The sequence below is a fragment of the Centruroides vittatus genome, unplaced genomic scaffold (assembly GCF_030686945.1).
Source record: "Centruroides vittatus isolate TY-2023 unplaced genomic scaffold, ASM3068694v2 contig_166, whole genome shotgun sequence".
In the NCBI taxonomy this organism is placed as follows: domain Eukaryota; kingdom Metazoa; phylum Arthropoda; class Arachnida; order Scorpiones; family Buthidae; genus Centruroides; species Centruroides vittatus.
In genome coordinates, this window is record NW_027121006.1 from 1,473,579 (window position 1) to 1,493,651 (window position 20,073).

The following is a 20,073-nucleotide window of genomic DNA, read 5'->3' on the forward strand; positions in this document are numbered from 1 at the left end:
CAATGTAGACTTAATGTAAGTAACATCTCTACAATGAAAAAACAGCCTTTGTAGTGTTAATGTTCGCATGAGGTTCACTTGTTTATTATACTTGAAACACCTTATTATAACATATAAAGCAAAAATAAATAAATAATATATTTGGGACAATAAAAAAGCCATATTGTTGTGCCGAGTGGAGTACAATCCATAATACTCATACAGTAATCATCATGGAGTGATATTCGTCCAAGGTTAATGTAAAGATAAATAATGTATTAAATGATTGTAATGAGTTAGATATTTAACTTTTTAATCATTAAAATAGTAAAATGTACATTAAAAAATCATTAGAATGCCATATTATTTAACAAACTCGAGTATAAAAGTAATAGATCATAAGAAATAAGTATTGATTACTTGTGATAGCTTGTATATACAGGGTGGTCCAAAAGCAGTTAACCAAGTTTTGTTCGATGCAAAATGTGACTGAATTTCACGGATTTCTTACGCATATCAACGCGATTAACTGACTATTGTGAATTTATATTATGTTCAACGAAAGCATGTACCCTCATCGCCAAGACAGTTACACATTCAAATAGACTTGTCTTATTACTGCGAAACTTGGCATACTTCTTTGACTCGAATAAGTATGTAATTAGTCACAGCTGTGGTCAGATTTCACGCCAGGTAATGCCCTCAGAATGTCTTAAAATAGCTACTTCGTTATTACATAGATAGGCTCTCGGAATGAAATGCCTTCTTCATAATTTTTAGTGTATCTGTTGTTTGGAGAGCAGATTCCTGTACGACATGTTTTTAGCTACTACAGTAGTTCCAGTTCTGTTTGGGAACGGACTACTACCGTGTTGGTGCGTGGAAGACCACTAGTAAGCGCTTCATCCTGCTGTTACAACTCCCGGCATGCTGGTGCGGGACCAGTAGTGCTGCGAGGAACATTGGTAACATAGCGGTACGTTCAGGAAATCGTACACATTAGCGTCCTGCCTTTCATGGTAAAACTCGACCATTTTCTAGCAAGATAATGATGCTTGCACACAGCCAAGGTCTCCTAGGATTGTCTCCAGCCACACTTTACCTGTTTTCAGATATGTTATGGGTTCAGATGAGATGCCAAGCTTTGGCCACCCACGAGTATGTAAGCCTCGTGTATCCAGTCAACGGAAGCCCTCAAGTTACTACAGATTTTTAAATGTATAGTTGTCTTTCTTACGTCTTATTAAATCTTTATGTATATTTATTTATTATAGTTCATACGAATTTACGGTATAAAATTTAATAATAAAGCTTAATTAGTTAATATCTGTCAAATTTTCAGTGTTTACATAATCCATACACAACAATTCTGCCATTTAATCAATTAATTAAAATGTCGATCAAAACTCCTATTTGTTCTCTCACGACTCTTGAAAGTAAAAATAACAGAATAAATATTGGGTAACTATTTTTGGAACGTACAATGCGTGGGTAGGGATTTGAGTAAACAATAGCCATATCATAAACACCTACATAAACGAAAACAAGCCTGTAAAGTACACGTCACTTTATGATATTATTCAAGATAAATTTCAGGTGTACATAATTTGGGAGTGAACTTAAAATTAGGTATTAATATACCAGTTTCAACAATGACAAATTACTTATCGAAGCGTAAGTACAGTTGGATCTATAACGCTGCACCTTTTTATTACCTTAATCTTGTGTGATTTAGGAGACAATTTACCTGTTAACTTTAGCTGTTTGAAAGTTATAAAATAGATTTTTATTCTTACACGAGGTTAAATATCGATTCACGAGGTACACCTGTATATATTTGCTTTACAGCCAACAATTTTACTGTAACAATAATCGTACAATGGGATACGAACGTAGTAAATTCGAGTTCTGTCCGATTGCAGAAGTGGCCACCAGAGGTCGCAGCCGGGAGTTTTCGCCCATAAAAGCCGCATTTCGTGACAGCTGCTGGCATTTTGGTGTCTCTATATGGAAAAAACATTACTCATGGACTTCTTACGTCAAATTTGAGGTAAATTTATATCGTTATATACTTTACAGATTGTTTACGCGCCTCCCTCTATCACTTTTGACAGTATGATGCCGCGTTAGAGAAATTATACATAAAGTGCGTATAACAAAATATATACAACTTTTTCGTGTATTTATACGTATTGTATGAGTGTATAAGCTTATTTTTTTTATATTAATTCACATAAATTTTAGTATTAAAATATGCATTATGTGTCTAACAATTTAAATTGGATGTATACAGCCCCTTTAGCTGTACATTGGATGCAGTTATTAAAATTTTACATCCCCCGTTTGAAATTTAATTAATAGATACATGGAACCGGAAGTAATAGTCTATACGCTTCCGGAGAAATTCCGATAAGCTGCTGTACGGTTAAGCTATGTGTGATGCTTGTGAGGTGGCTACACATCACTTAAATAGAAGAAAGGTGAGGCCGAGATGGTAGTTAGCTGTGGAAACAAAGCAGCACAACACAAGTGAAAAGTGTTTAAAATGGTGAATTGATCTGCCCTCTTCCTGCTGCTAGAAAAGTGTTGCGTGTATACTCGCCCGTTTCGTGACTTTCAACGTTTGTCATCTGTGCAGAATGTTGGAAATGATGGATATTATACGACACTCAATTCACGTTTCCCCTCTTCAAATATACACTTGATGCTAAACGAAATGCCGCTTTACTACGTTTACTGATAAAATCGACTATACACAAAAGAAACTTTAAACAGAAAAAGTAGCTAAGTGATGGAAACTAACCGACCCTACGGTGATTATTATCATGGTGATAGTCTCCCGTTCAAACGAGATTCTCGTTAAAACTTGTTTCTATTAATTAGAAGTGAATCTGTTGAATGGGATCGATTTAATTATCTTGGCTTTGTTCACGAACAAAAGCTCCTCTTTAAACTTGACTACTGAACATTATAGAAATGTTTAGTAAGAAACTTTTCAACGGGAAGTGAAGATCTTTCTTGCAGATTAAAAGTGAAAAATATGTAAATAATTAGAAAATCAACACCTGACAGGTATTAAGTTTCGTGTCCTTTCTGCTAGAAAAATACCCGAAGATGGTGTTGGCCCAGTAGAAAATTTTTGGTGGCACATTAAAGATGCTCTTGTATGTATAAACGAACAGTGATGTTAGAAGAGCATTTTTTTAAATATAAAAACAGTAAAAAGTGGAAAATCAATTGACTTTTTAAAAGTATTCGTTTGAAATTTTATGGTGTCCTTAAAGTATCAGTTATTTTGCTGCAGCCTGTAGCACGGTGGTTGAGAATCATTGAGGGAGGACTAATAGATTGTTTAGCTCTAGGAGAAAGGATCTGTAAGTGGTGTTAGGGAAAATAATCTGAAAATGGTGCATGGGAAAAGGATTTGTAGCTGTAGAGAACAACCTAAAGGTAGTATCGAGAAGTTAATATAGGTAAATTTTTCACATTTATACTTAGTTTCCGAATTTATTCGCTTTCTGATTGGACAAATCGTCTTAAATTTCCGTTATCAACGACAATTTAGCTGTTTCGGATGTTTTTAAACCACACTTTGCTTGAGTTTACCTTTCAGTAAACTAATTTAAAGTATTTATTTATTATTTAAGTAGTAATTTGCCATATTAAGTAACACTTTACAAATGTAATTTAGTAAATTATACTCTTTTCACAATGGTATTTTTACATTCATCGTTTCTTCGATTGGCTTTCTCTAATATGAATTCCGTGCAAGATTATCTTCTAAAATTAAATTATGCTAATTTATTTTAGAAATGATTATTTTTAAAACGTTTGTAAACTTTAGAATTTGTTGGCCTCGAAGAGTCATTACAAGTGTTTCTTAATCCTTTCATACTCTCATTATGCAAATTTCGCTGCAGAGACTATCTTCGTAGAGCATAAACTCCTTAATGTCAGTCATAAACTGCTTTGAGAGCACTAAACTTGTTTCATTCCGTATCGAGGTAATCTTTTAAATGTCATCCGCTCGAGCAGGCCCAAAACTCACTTAACCGAGATATATTCTTTTTACGAGATATTAAAACAGGTTAGGAACCCTCGCGCTTTTATTCATTTGTTTCAATCTCTTCGATTAATTAACTTTTGGGGAAATTCGACCGGAAAAATTTCATTATTTTCACTGACCCTTAAGCGAAATTTAGCATTTCGTTCAATTATTAGAACAGTTTGTCCTTTCTAAACAATTTGTCCTTCATTTCCAATTCTTTACCTGGTAAATTAGAATAATATTAGCAGTTACATCACATAGAAATCGCGAAACACTTTAGAAACCTTCATTAGAAAAGGGTTCAGTGCGTTAAAAGGTTGCGAAGCTCTTTTGTTAAGTAAGAAAACAAGGTTTTAAGCTCGAACAGGTGCAAAAGTAACAGTTCAAGAGTATTTTCCCAGAAGGTTCTTAATATTTCCATTACATTTTTTTATCTAAAGAAGAAAACATGTTTGTACTAAATGATATCGAAGTGGAAAATTTGATTATTTCTTTTCCTTTCATCACAAACTTCATTTCTAAAACACTTAAATCCAATTCCCCATCTATCAAGTTTTTCTTTCCTTTAAATCCAATTTCCTTGTTTGTAAGCGATAAGGGATGAAGATCTTTATTTGTTCCAACTTCCAAAATTCGTCGACGATCAAGGCTTGTCGAGGAATAAATATATTTGGTGGCGGTTACCATCGATCGTAACTTTGATTTATTAGTTACGATTTGCCAATTTAATTACCGTAAGCTTAACACAAGTGGGAAAACTTAAACGAAGTTAAAATTTAATCTGCCAAAACTGCTTAGTGAATGCCAATCTGTTCCATACAAAAGTTTATCTTAAAGTGAATCTGTGGGTTCTGCGGGCATCCCGAGTTTTTAAATGTGATATTTTACCCCATAAAATTTTTTTCCCTCCATTTTTATGGTCAAGAATCTTCCCCTTTGCTCACGTGTACTTTTAACCACAATTTGGATAAAGCTGAAGCGATTAAGACTCCAAAACCTCCAAAACTGGTGGGAAGATATAAAATTAATGGTGGTTTTTAGGGATAAAATAAGGGAAATAATGATAAATTCAGAAGAAATATGCTATTACAAATCTATAAGCTAATGACTTGTAAATACCAAATGTTACCTGTCTGTCTGTTCTTTCATAAATCTCAAGAACAGTATTAGGTAAATGAAAGTAGAGACGAGGGATGTAAAGACTAGGGACAATCGGGATTCAATTCGAAATTTCCTCCGCAACGGAATTACATAGAATGACCGGCATGACTCTATTGTTATCAGGAAACGTATGATGTACAGGCGCGAGACACTACTAATTTGACAACCGCAGAAACTTTTATCTGTAAACGTCGTTTATGTTTAATTTTAATTAAAATATATTTAATTTACAAGTTTAATGAGTTATTAACGAGTTAAGTTTATAAATTGTATTGACAAAAGTAGAATATTTCCTAAATGCCACCTACATAAATGCTTATTATAACTCGAGGGTATTATTCGAATTGCTGTGTAATTCGCAGGTGTATCTAAAATATTCATTAGCACATTGCTCGTTTAACTTTAAAGAAATGTAATAACCGATATATAATTCATATCGGGCGTTTTACTCTGTATTTCGTTTACTGTGTTATATATATATATATATATATATATATATATCGAAGATTCTTATATAAAATAATATGTCATATTTAGTAGACTTTTCATAAATAGTATCTTCCATATTTTTCCATCATACAAGGGAAGAATGTCCATAGTTTATCCAACATACAGGGGAAAAACGTTCCACATTTTTCTAACATTCAGGGGAAAAACGTTCCATATTTTCCAACATACAGGGGAAAAACGTTCCATATTTCCAACATACAGGGAAATGTTGCATACAAGGGAAACATTCCAACACACAAAGGAAAAGTGTATTTTTCGAGCCTATAAGGAGAAAAAATAGAACATTTCTCTGATATGTTGGAAAAATAAACAAAATGCAGGAAATTCAAAACTCTTTCTATACTTTTTAATTAAATTTATCAAAAGCTTTATCACGAAGGAAAATAAAAACCGTGTTTAAAGGCCACAAAATGCTTTATTATTTTAATATTTGATTTAAGGATTTACTTAAGAACTTTTACACAAGAAAGAAGGAAATCCTGGCTTTGTACGGTGAAAAAATTAATTTGTATAGAAATAAGTGGAAATATACTTTACAATAGCTGCAAATGGTTAATTTTCTAAAGTTTTCTGTGAAGATTTCTACACATTTGTAAAATTACTTGGCAAAGAAAAAAGGATAACGATGAAGCTAGTTCCCTGCCAGTGTCCTTTATATTTTAAGTAATTACTTAAAGAGAAATCACACAATGTTATTTCAACTTATTACAAACACTTCCGACGATAACGATAATATATTGTTTACATTATTTAAAATAAAAACGCGATAGGCCGTTGAGATCTGGTCGTTACAGTATGCAAATTAGGTCAGTGGCGAGAACAGAAGCCATTTTTAATTTAGGGATTAAATAAATAAATGTACTCGTGTCACTTTTTCCCTTTCTTTAAGACCTTTAAAGCTATTAAAACGGATAAAATATGTACAGTTTATTCGAATTTTATCCCCCTTAAGCAGTGTATAGACTACAGCCTGATTAATCAGTTAATTGTCATAAAAAATTCATAGGTAATTAAATTTTACGAATATGAATCTCGATGATTATTAATTTTTGATCCCCTTTTTTAAATTTGTTTTCACGATAACACGCAATTATTCGAAGATTAATTGCTTATTTTGCATATAATGGCGCTACATTATTCATTTATATCAATTATAGTTATACTGTATTTCGTTTATTTTCGTTATAAATCGTAATAATGACGTTCGAAGCACTAACAATCGATAATAATTTGCAAAATAACTGCTCAACACTGCAGAAACACATCTGTTTTCGTGATATCGATGCAGACATTCCTCTCTGGTGGTGTATGACACTTACAATCAGCAACTTCTTTTGTTATAAATATTTTATGATGTCCCAGCGGTTGGAAAGAAGAAGAATTAAGAATCTTGCCCCTTTATGGTTATCGAAATTGCTGTTTGATAGCAGAATACTTATCAGTTGCTGCACACCGCACTGTGCCTTTTGGCACACGACAGATAGTAGAAGCGCATTAACGCTTTTGACTATAACTTAAACTCGCTAATTGTATGGATAATAAACTAAATTAGTTGAGTCGTGTGTAGAAATTGTTTAAACGAGTGAGATAATGGATTTTTCCTCTACATTAATTATGCCAAAGAATTAGATTACTCATTATTTAATTCCATACCGAAAGAATATAATCAACTCAGTTAAAATTTCTGATAAATTTCCTTATAAATTAGTTTTAACACGAGATATTTGAGTTTAGATACAAATTTACCGCTGTAGAATTGTTTACTACGAATTTCTGCGACCCTGTTTGAAGGTTTGTCACTAAATAATCAATGAAAAAAATATCTGTCTGGCGTTAATTACACGTCAGAGTGTATAGCATTAATTTATTAAGCATTAATGAGGTATTTGCTATGAAATTATACATGCATTTCTCTAGTATTCGTGCCTTATCTGTACTTGATTAATGGATACGGTTAGTAGCCATACTTCAGTACAGTTGGCACCCTTTTTACTCCAATTTCAGTTTACTGGTGCTAAAAGTACTATCAATTATCAATCAATAGTGTTTATTACTTTACTATTTTAACCAGCTGGTTTTACACGAAATTCACTAAACACTCGCACCTTCAATTTTAGTAAACTGTTTACTGAATATCAATACACCAAAATCTTAAAATCAACATCCTGAACTAAGAAATAAAACGATCGAAGAACAGGGAATGTTTGTGTTTCGATGACGGCGATAGAGAAAAGAATGTCTCGGAGTAACAAGTAAAATTTATCAAAAATGATATATAAAATTCTTGGAAACACAAATAAAAACGGATTTTCTAAAAAAATTCTCGTGTTACACAAGTTGGAAAAGTCGAAAAAATCCTCTGGCAGCTTACAAGAAGATAGAAAATCTGCTGTAAGGTCGTGACATTGATAGAATGTAAGATGGAAGATAAAAGTCGAAATACGGGGATGGAGTAGCAGTAACAGAAGAATTATGAACACCAGACATAATAGCCTAACTAACTTTAGCTTACACCCGAACTAGACCTGTCAAAGTTTTGATTTTAATCCTAGAATAAAGGATAAAAATAGGAGGATAGCCGATTGCAGTGGAAACGATTTAAAAGACAATGGGATGAGTTACAATATTGAAAAGTCATTTGTTAAATTATTAAAATGCCTTAAAATAGAATTAAACACAGAGGACTGGAAAGGTAGAAATGAAGATAAAATATATTATCTCCGGTGTCGTAACGATAGATAAATGGTGCAATTTATGTGATAAATTTTGTATTAGTATGCGAGAAAGAAGGAGCGGGAAAAAGATAGGGCCATCACATATTACTTGATACATCTGCCATTAAGGTGAGGCAGTAAATGGCATCCGAGGAACAGAAAGGAAACAAATTATCCGAAACAAAAAGGGAAAGAAACCAAATGATATTAATGGAGTGTAGTTATGGATAATGTGTGATGAGTTGGAATTAATCAATGGTTTGCTGTGGGAGCAATGAAAACCGATGCTGTCACTTGCACGGAGATTAATATAATGATAACTCGACTGATTTTCGTATTCATAACTAGTTTAATGACGTAAAGGAAACGTCACAATTGTATGTTTGCTTACAGGGACACGCGGTAGCTTCGTTGATTATTATTTTAAAGTTTTATTGGTGGAATTTTTACAAAATATCCCGTGTTATCGATCAAGGACGGTGTGTTTAAAGGCGAGATTGGTTCGGCGATGTATTACGTTACGAAATGAATTATATAGAAGCGAAATCTTATAGAGAAGAAGAAAAAGAAACATGGAAGGAATGGAAAATTATTTAACTGGGAATCTCCAGTCTTTAATGTACTGGAAAGAAAAGAAAATGTGCAGAAGAGTTCGATTAATGTCCCGAAAATAGATTGATGAGACGTGCTGAAGTTGCGTGAAGGGTAAGGAATGGTCTAAGGAAAAGTATTTTGGAAATATCGTCAAACACAACAAGAAAATTCCCAATTTGATTACACTCGGATGCCGTGTTTCCTTTCCAGATCAAAATCTCTGCTGGCACCTTCGTGTATAATACGCTTTGTCTATATTATTACTGTACAGAAAATCCTTTATATGTAGTAATAACTTCTTGCTTTTTGATTACACTGGCTGTTGTATTTGGCATATTAAAAGTTAATTTCTAAGCTTTGCGGTTAGCTTTATTGTAACAGCTTGTACAAGGTCGATCGATAATACTTTTTAAGTCGCAGTGTCTTGATAAAATACGAAACAAGTGGCGTAATATTACGTAGATAAAACTATTGTTACAATTGAAAATGTTTTTTGTTAATAGAAAAACTAGTCTAGCAGACATAACTCGGTTTATTCCTGACGTCTAATAATCGATTTTCTCGCAACTTATTCCTCTAAGACACACAAGACCTACTAAGGCTTTCATATTGAAAACATTTTTTCATAAATAATATAAATGTATTATTTATAAAGTAAAATATATTTTCGTCCGTGCAGTTATTTAATAAATATATAGAACAATCTCGAGAGAAAAGACGTTGTATGTTTAACTAATCCACTGTGTGACACGCGTTTAGTCACAAGATTAAGTGTGATTACTTCTTGTTATATTCTGCACTTAGTCAATTCTTAAGAGGATCACCCGCAATCCGTGTGCGACCGAGGATTTGGTGGTGTGAAAAATTACTACTTTGAACTTTTTCTATGGTTTACACTGAATATTTCAATAATATTTGTCATTCTCGGATATATATTCAATAGTATTTACCATCGCTCTACTGAATACATCAATAAATTTCACTGTACCCTGAAGGAAATGTTTTGCTAGTAGTTGGCCAATGTAATTGGGGTTATCTTCATTATGTATAGACAAAAAGGTGCTCCAATTAGATACACAAGAAGATAACCCGATCTTCTTAGTATCATTACTTGCAAAGGTTTTGTCATCTGGAAATGAAGACGAGTGCAGTAATTTATTAACTCTAACCTCTAAGCCTGTTTACTTAATTTCATAACAAGAAATCTTGGCTCTCTTATCCCTGTATACCTTTATATATTAAATTTAATATGAGGTCAAGTTGTAAGTTCACTCATAAACGTCACGACTTTCGAGTGTTTATTAAATAAGAACACGACAACACGGCGAGTTAAGTGTTTTATACCGTATTTTTCTATATATTATATTAAAAAATAAATAAAATACGATTATAAGAGTGTAAGTAAAAGTGTAATAACGTTTTGAGTACACCACTTAATCACGGTATTCTCAAAATTCCAAGTATTTTTTTTATTCTTTTCGAAAATTCCGAGATGATAAATCACCTTGGAGAAAAGAATTGACCACCTCTTATGTATTGTGACAGTTCTCCTCAGTAGCAAATAGCAGTCAGTTTGGATCAATGATTTGTGGGTTGCTGCCGAGAGCTACTGTCAAAACACATAAAGAAAAGCTAGCAAATCTTCACCTTGATTGTTTATAAAGTAACTAAAATCTGTTTTAGAGGGTGTTACCACGCTCAAAATCAAAGAATATATCAGTTTAAAGCAGCGTGTTGTATCACTCAATGAAACGACCACTGTTTGAGTCCGAGACACGAGAAGTATGAGACAAAATCAATCACACACGATGGTCTGTTTCCTGTTTGGGTTCGAGCCTGGAGGTCGCACTAACGAAAATTAATTGTGAAGGAAAATGTTATTGCTGTCATTGCGTGTGGGTTAATTCTGTGTTATTTTACACAACACGTTCCGTGAGGTGGTTGAACGGAAATTGCACGATCCATTCCTAGTTTAACACAACACTAAATTATATTTACTTTAAGGAAACTTATCCCTGTAGCTGTTTATACATTGATTAGGTTCATTTATATACTTGCCTCTTGTTTAAATGTTGAAATATTGAAAAGGATCGTGTTGTTTAGAAAACGAGATGATTTGTTAGCTCGGTGAATCAACATTTGTACAATGTTATTCTTTTCTACGTCTAATTTAACGTATGTGGCAGATGGTGGCGGAGTTATGTCAACACCACTGATTAATTCTAATATCGAGTAAAAGTATTTAAGTTACTATCATTTCTACAGATAAAAAACACAAGACGATGTTGAATTTACTAATTCCCATCTCAAAATTGTTTATTTCTTCTAAATTATGTTAGGAAAGTCGTTGGAAATACTGTCAATACTGACCGAGTTGAGTAATTAAGGGATGTGAAAAAATAATTGAGCGGTATCGATACCGCTCAATTATTATTTTTTTCGCACTCTTTAATTCACCTTTATTAAAAAATCGTGAAAAGTAGAGAAATTTAATTATCCTCTTCTTGCAAACTACAGTTTAATACGTCGCCTCGATATGCAAATGAGGAAGTTTCTCATAATAGAGTTTGGAAACAATTAAGTGTTTAAGAAAAACTTAACTTAAATTTACGTTTTCGGGTATTTATTATATTAATATATCTTATTTTCTTTACAGATTGAGGATGAATTCGTTAAATGGGTCCGTCTGGTTGGTAGAAACTCACAATGATTCCAACGTCACGCAGTATTCTTACATACCGTATCATCAACGTCTGGAAACTTATATCTTGCCCATAATCTTTGCCGTAATATTTTTTGTGGGATTAATAGGCAATGGTACTTTGGTCTATATATTCTTGCACAACAGGACAATGAGAAGCGTGCCAAATATCTACATCATGAGCCTCGCATTGGGAGATTTGATCGTCATAGTGGGAAACGTGCCCTTCACCAGCACCATTTATCTGTTTGATGCCTGGCCGTATGGAGAATTTATATGCAAACTGAGTGAATTTCTGAGAGATGTGTCCATTGCCGTAACCGTTCTGACACTAACTATGCTGAGTGTTGATAGATACATCGCTATAGCTCTACCAATACAGAAAGTTACTGGTAGTCACGCGAAAACACTAACTGTAGTCATAGCAATATTCATATGGTGTGTATCCGTGGCCATATCCGTTCCCGGAGCCTATTACTCCTTCCTGTTAGAAATGCCACTTGATAACGACAAGGTCGTTTACGTATGTTACCCATTTCCAGAAGATATGTCACCCTGGTATCCACGAACAATGGTGCTACTGAAATTTCTTTCACTTTATGTCGTTCCTTTATCGATTATCGCTAGCTTCTATGTCCTGATGGCCAAACAATTGCTGAAGAGCACGAAGAACACTGTGGGACAGAACGACAGTCACACCAAACAGATGAAGGCACGAGTTAAAGTAGCGAAAATCGTATTGGTGTTCGTATTCGTCTTCGCCGTCTGTTTCTTCCCCAGCCAGGTGTTCCTCATGTGGTTCTATTTCTACCCCAACGCAGGAGACCATTATAATTATTTCTGGCACATTTTGAAGATGTCGGGCTACGTACTGACTTTCGTTAATAGTTGCCTCAACCCCATTGCTCTGTACTTCATTAGTGGGGTGTACAGGAAATATTACAAGAGATATCTTTGTTGTTGCCACAACGAAATTCATAAAAACACAATGGTGGTTTTCCGGACATTTCACACAACTTCTGTTAGGAACCATTCTTTGGGGACGACTATCACAAAGATCTAAAAGATTTTCTGTCGCTTGCTTATCGGTTGTGTAAACTTGTAAATTAGTTCAATCATATAAAATTGCGTCTTTATGGAGTAAGACAGTGTCTAGTTGGTAAATTACAGGGGTGAACTGTAGACGCAAGAACGTTTGAAGTGTGTAAAAGAGATAAAGCAAATTGAAATAAAATACTAAACACATCACGAATCGAGGAAATCCCCCTATTTTTGAGCTGCCAAACAGTAAATAAGCCGTTATTATTGTCATATTTTCTCATTTTTACCTTATCTGGCTCAAATCCATCTAGTTTCAAACATGAATAAGTGTAGTTTCCATCTTATTTTGACATATATAAACAAAACTAGATCTATTTTCGACCCGTAAACAAAAAATAGTCTCGTAGAAACCATAAATTGGTAGAATTTTCTTATTTTTGACACGTCTAAACCATAAATCCTTAGTACTTTTCACACGAGAAAACACAAATAGGAAGTGAAAAACAGGCTCAAATTCTTCTGTTTTTGACTTGTCAGACTGTTAAATAGAAGGAAAATAGTCTGAAATTCACTTGTGTTTTTCTAGCAAACCAACACTTGTAACTAATTTACAACACATGCAACATTTATAGAGCTACCTAATACTTATAAATGAACGTAATTTATCTCTTCTACATTCTTCCAGCGTTGTTGTTACTATTTATTTATGGTTCACTCGAAAATAATCTGCCACTTATTTTATTTTAAAGGCACTTCAACAGATTATGTCAGCCTTAACTGTTAAGACTTTAAATTATTTATTAAATATTCAAAGATGAAGAGAAAAATGGAAGCAAATTGAGATTGTTGCAGAAGAAAGGCAGTATCAAAATAATTTTGATATTTCACTACATAAATCTATTTTATTAACATAAATATTTAATTTTCCATTAAGAAAATCTATTTTTGGACAACATAATTATGAAAAATGTGAGAAAATTTCCCATTCAAGTAATCAGTGTGTAGCTGTAATTATGCCAGTACTGCAGTATCTTTCAACATCTTTGTATATATTAAAATATAATAATAAAACGTATTCGCATCAGAAAAATCTCCTTAATGACTATAAAAGTCTCACCTTAATGATATTTCTTATTGAAAAAAGCAGTAAAGAGTTGCTTAACTTTCCCGGCAAAGAAGCTAAAATTACGTATGGCGCCATCTGTTATGGGTTTTATTTAAAAAACTTTCATAAAATACTTAATTTGAGGGTAGAGACGAGTTTCGTAAAAGTTTGTAGATGCTAATAATGAGTAACATCGTTAAGTCCGAATATCACGTTACATATGACACGTCATCCCTCGACTTTTAACCTTTAAAATTTAATAGCATAAATGCTACTAATACGCGAACCTCCCTGCAAAATTTCGGAAATTTTCGACTAAAGGTACAGGAGTTATTAAACTTCAAAGTGGGTGAAGAAAATCGTCCCCTCCACACATATACACATCCACGCCACTCTCACTCACACTCATACACACTAACAATCATACATACTAAACACACAGCATTTCTGTACATTTCAACGACGTTCGAACCCAAAAAATGTAAAAATCTTGGAGACAGATCACCACATTTTCCCTGTGTTGCATACAACAGAAGGGAAAGTAAAAATCTTTTCGAAGCCTCAACTCAACCATAACTGATGAATTATTTGGTATTTTTCTGTATATCCCTGCTTTTATTATTTATTTAAACTTTATTATACTCCAGCAATCTAAAAAAAACACGAAAATGCTATTCATAAACTTCCCATTCTGTCAAAAATATCTTACATTTTCTTCGCTCTACATCTTTCACAGCCAGCAGCAGACTGTAACATAAACACAAGCATCATCACATTCACTTGTACACATCTAAAAAAATACACTATAAATACTTTATCATCAATAATCTTCACAATATAATTTCAGCATCCCACTGCTCTTCCGCATCATTTCGTTTCAATCGCCCGAACGTTTTCTTTGAAGCGGAGATAACTTTGCAAATTTTATCAGGGAAAAATCCGCCAATCGAAAAGGGAATTAATGTATTTTTTTACATTTTTAATCCCTTTCTTCTGTCTTTTCTACTTTTAATTATAGCATATCAGTTCAATTTTATCAAGGTAAACCTTTGATAAAATGTAATAAATTTAGAAACTTTTGATGATATTTCCAGATTTATATTAAATTTTTCAGCATTCTTTCACCTTAACACTGTATTTTTCTATCGAGTAATATAGAACAATTGACATTCCTTTCGGGTAATTTAAAAATTCCAATCCATAAAAAATTAATAAAATTTTTGATTTTTCTGTTGTTTCTCACCTTTGTATTATCTATTATTTAACAAATTAGATCCACCCAGTACTATAATTGCATAGATATAAAAATTTTAATAGACGAAACGACGTGTTAGTATGTTTATTTTGTAAGGACACCAAGGTAGTAACTGTAACGCACTGCTTGCGGAGATTCGCAATGTAGATGTTATTGATAAGAAATATAGGCATGCCTGGCAGGAAGTTTTACATTAAGGAAGAGTAAAATGGAGCTGTAAATGTCGAATCGATACACGCGATCCAAGAGGAATTCTAAAAATATAAAAGAGGGGGATAACGGAATTTTAGTGATTTTTGCAAGTTTAGTTGGAATGAATTTCTTAGAAAATTCGATCGAAGTGAGGTGTAAAGACGAGAATGTAAAAATTTCAGGTATTTTTCAGTAATTATATAACAGAATATAGGCTATTTCTATTGTGATTTTTGAGAAGACACGTCAAATAAACTGAAGATAGAACACAGTATTGGTGAAAGAATTGTATTCTTTACTTCCAAGAACATCTTTAAACAGGGAATATAAAAGAAAAACACTGCAAAAGCTCAAAATACAGAACAGGATTTTGATTTTTTTTACAAGTAAAATACACATCAAAACTTAAAAATTTCACGTGTTCCTTTAGTTTTTAGTAGTTAAAAAAATCGTAAATGATAAGAACGAGTAAAATTTTCATTAAGTCTAACCTTACTTCACGAATCCCCTTCTATCTCCCCACCTTCTTGACCTTTGATCACCAAAATTTAACAGCATCAATGCACCTAATACCTAAACTTACGTGCAAAATTTCAGAAGTTTTCGACAATGGACACAGGAGTTATTAAGCTTCAAACTTAGTGTGTTGTGGACCAACCACACAGACTAACATCAATACACACAGGAAAAGAAACACCAATTTTTTGCATTTCTGGAAGTTTCATGGCCCCCGAGTCCGTCTTAAGGAAGTCACTTTTTGACCTATCGCCATACACAGGGGGAAGGAACCCTTGTTACGTAGGTTATAACAGAGGGGGAAGTAACATGTTTTTCTAAAAATTCTCCTGTTACCAGCCAATTTCCGAGTATAAACAGTAAAAAAATTCCGAAAGAAATCAAGATACTATTTCTGTACCTCGACACGAACCATATATAATGTTAAACCTCATACGTTTCTGATACCTCGTGTCACAGCTTAGCGAATGATAAACAGCTTAACATTCCACTTACCTGCTGTTACTGACAGATATTGCTTATTACATTCTTCATAATTCTTAAGCTTACAGCTTTATATTTGATTGGACAAATCTTTTCTATGGATTCTCTTCTACGTAATTAAATTTTTTAGACCTATTCTTTAGCCGTAACGTTTACTTTTTTGGTTACTTACATCCATCAACATCTGTCATTTTTTAAGATAATTTGCATATTTCTCTTCCTATGCTTATTTCTTTTAGAAAATAGCACGAAATAAATCATCTTCCGTAATGCCGTGTTAGAAAAACACCCCCAAAAAACACTTAGTTCTTGTGTGTTCGGAAGCGTAACAAATAAAAAGATTGCAAACATTGGTTTCTAGAGACGCCAAAAATAAAAAAAAATGAGGAGATAATTATTTTTTTCTGTGCTGTAATTGAGTAAATAACAGAAAAGAAGACTTCTCCTCCTTTTTTCGATGCATTTAACGAAAAGAAACACGAAAATAGAAATGAAAAAATTGTATTTTTCATATATTTCCATGTTATTGAAATGAAAGTTTAACTTGTTATTTATGCTTCTTATAGAGATTCTCCTTTATTGCTCTTCTAAAAATCCAATACAAATCAACAAACGTCAACTTTCAAGTTTACAAAGTATGACCGCTTTATTTGTTTTCCACTTTTATTAGATTTACTGTTTTTTTATTTGCAAGTATATTTGCCATACGTGCTTCCATTTATGTACGCAATTGACATACCTTGTACATACAAATTTGATATACGCATCTTTATTTATGCACATGTATATTTATTTATCTGTATATTTAGCATACATAAATTTTGTGTTTTTATATGTATTTGGCATGCATACTTTTTCTTTGTACGTATTTTTACCTATGTACAGTACAGTACATACATTTGCTCACGTTTATAGTTAATACACACGTTTTTATTTATGTATTTCTTTGACATACGTATATTTATTTATGTATACATTTTAAATTTATAATAATTATGTAACATTTCTTTATATTTCCAACCAGAGCATACGTAAACATTCAATATATTCAGCTCAGTCACACGACGTCACATTTTATGTACAGTTTATAACAAGTATCAAAGAAATAATCAATAATAAAAGAAAATCAGTAATGACATTTCTCTAATTACAGTTTTTTTGAGTTTTTTACATAAATAAAATTAAAGAAATGCAAATGTTTGAGTGAAAACATCGAGTTTAATCATCTTCCTAATTAATTAACAACAACACACGAAATTAAACGTAAATTCTTTCAGTTTATAAGTCGTTTAAACACTGAATATAATTTACTTAGCGGAATTTTTGAAACGTCACACTGTGTAAATTACTTCTTATGACTTAAATTTATGTTTACAATTAAATTTACACGTAAATTTACGTGTGTGCAATTCAAAATAACAGAATTCTAATAAACACAAATCAAAATATCGTTTATGTGTTACATGTATTGCGGCTGTAAATCACAAAAATGCAGCCTCCTATTCAACGTAACATATAAATCAGAGAAATGTATATTAATTTTTAACAAATTCAGCAGTAAATATGTAATTTCTTACATTTTCAGTAGTGTGAAGTACAAATGTAGTGTTTATCTTTTAATCTTTATATATAAAAGTCAGATTATTTATGTATGGTTATTAGTTGAAGGGTATAGAAACCTTCAACGTATCTACACCAAATATGGTATGAATATTCTATGATACAGTGGAGTCCCACCCACAAAACACCCTTAAATCTCAGTTGCAGGTTATCTTACGGGCAAATAGGGAATTGCCTGGAGCTCCACCTGCAAGGGGCCTTAAACAGACCTTTTTATGAAGAAATATCTCCCCAAAAGTTTTACAGAAGAAAAATGTCTGAAGTCAACACAGTACATGGGACACACAAAAGCGCCTTGGCACCATGAAGCTTTAACGGGTTAAGCTTCAATCTTAGTGTGTACAAAATTGTGCCCACCCCCATACACACTAATATCAACATACACAGAAAAAAACCCTCCAAATTTTTTGCATTTCTGGAATTTTCATGGCTTTCCGAGTACAAAAATGTAAAATTTTGGGGGTCATTTTTTAACCAATGTCCATACTTTCCCTCTGTTTTAAATAACGGGTGAGAAATACAATAGATTTTTATAGAACATTCAATCTTTTTACAGATCAATAAAGTGAAAATATATCTTTCAACACAATTAAATTGATGATATTGATACTAGAAACGATAGGCACTGAAGATATTTACATATCTAAACGTATTTTGGAAATACTAAATTAAATATTAATAAGTAATCTGTGTGTCTGTCCGTTACTTACGTTTTATTAAGTTTTAAACGTTTGCTCGGATCGGAAAAAAAAAAAAATTAGATTAAACATGTAAAAAGGGAAGGAATTTTCTTTTTCTAGTTTATACAATGAAAAATGGTGATGTTTTTACTTAACTGAATAATAGAAAACTTACCTTTTATCATAATAACCAATCAATTATTGGTACACGATACATTAAAGTTTAAGGTAATGCGAGGAAGTATTTGCAGAGATCTATTCTAATATTAGAAACCTTCTGTCAAAACTCTCTTTTATCATCTGAAAAATTTAAATGTGCTGTTTACATCTTAAAAAACACAAATATAACGACAGGAACCAAGATATAGCATGTAAAAATACAAAAATAATTGAATAATTTTAGAGTATTTTACTGATAAATAAATTTACTAATATTTAACTGATTTATGCATAATTTAATGATTATTTTTTACTTGTTTTACTGATAATTTACTTGTATTTCACCGATCAATAAGCGTGGAAACTTTCTCCAACGTAATTAGAACTGTGATAAATAAGTAACTGATACGAACAATATCAATAAAAAGGAGCATTACCTGATGGAAATATACCTTTTTCTAGAAAGTATTTGTTACTTTCACAGCAGAATAAATTTTCTGATAGTTTAATCTACATAATTTTATAGTATTTTCTACAGGAAGGGGATGAATATAATCTTGATCAATCATCAAAACACCATTTGTGTGATATATTGGATAAGAGAAAATGCAGATAGCGTATATAATGAAACAGAGCTTCGACCCTTAGACGTAACACTGCTGGAGGATGGAAAACAATTGTATCTACTTAACTGTCGTTGTTACGTATGCAATATTTATGGCTCGAATAAACTTGATACACTTCTTTATGTGACGTAACATTAAATCTTTCTTAGTCTTTTTCGCAGTCTTCCAAAGTCAGAATTGCAGATGTATGTTTTATTTATGTCGGAATTTCCGTTAGATCTGTTTTGAAATTCAAAAAAAACCGTTGCGGGATTCAATTATTTGTTATTTTGTGCTCGATCTCTTGAGAAATTCTATAATTATTGCTGTAATTACTGCATCTGCTATAAAATTTTATCATTTGAAAGGTAAATTTCCACTTACTTTGTTATATATAACACAGGGAAGTATGGCGATCGAGGAGAAAATGACCCCCGAAATTCTTACATTTTCGAATGGGGGGGAGCCTTGAAATGTCGAGAAATAAATTTGGGTGTTTATAAGTATTGATGTTAGTGTGTGTGTAGGGGGACACGATTTTGCTCAGCAAATCTAAAGCTTAATAACTCCTGTTCTTTTTGTGAAAAGTTCCCGAAATTCGGCACGACGATTTGTTTATCAGGGTCATTTATGCTAGTAAATTTTCATGGTTAAGGGTCGACGAGGTGGGGAGATAGAGAGGATGATGTGTCATATCTAGAGAGGTGTTG

At 32.6% G+C, this 20,073-nt stretch overlaps 1 protein-coding gene across 2 annotated transcripts; it reads left to right on the forward strand.

The window, feature by feature from the left end:
* Positions 1-1,968: 1,968 nt before the first annotated feature.
* Positions 1,969-13,630, forward strand: LOC136968974 (neuropeptide CCHamide-1 receptor-like). Of its 2 annotated transcripts, none has more exons than XM_067263048.1 (2): positions 1,969-2,029; positions 11,663-13,630. In XM_067263048.1, the coding sequence occupies exon 2, from the start codon at positions 11,670-11,672 to the stop codon at positions 12,768-12,770; it is 1,101 nt and encodes a 366-aa protein (XP_067119149.1). In that variant the 5' UTR covers positions 1,969-2,029; positions 11,663-11,669; the 3' UTR covers positions 12,771-13,630. The 2 variants fall into 2 exon arrangements, with proteins under 2 accessions (XP_067119149.1, XP_067119150.1); XM_067263049.1 differs by lacking the exon at positions 1,969-2,029 and adding an exon at positions 11,471-11,589 and having other exon boundaries at positions 11,669-13,630.
* Positions 13,631-20,073: the final 6,443 nt, after the last annotated feature.

Bases quoted from the DNA above. Each gene is read 5' to 3' on its own strand.
- LOC136968974 (XM_067263048.1), top strand. From the start codon at position 11,670: ATGAATTCGTTAAATGGGTCCGTCTGGTTGGTAGAAACTCACAATGAT.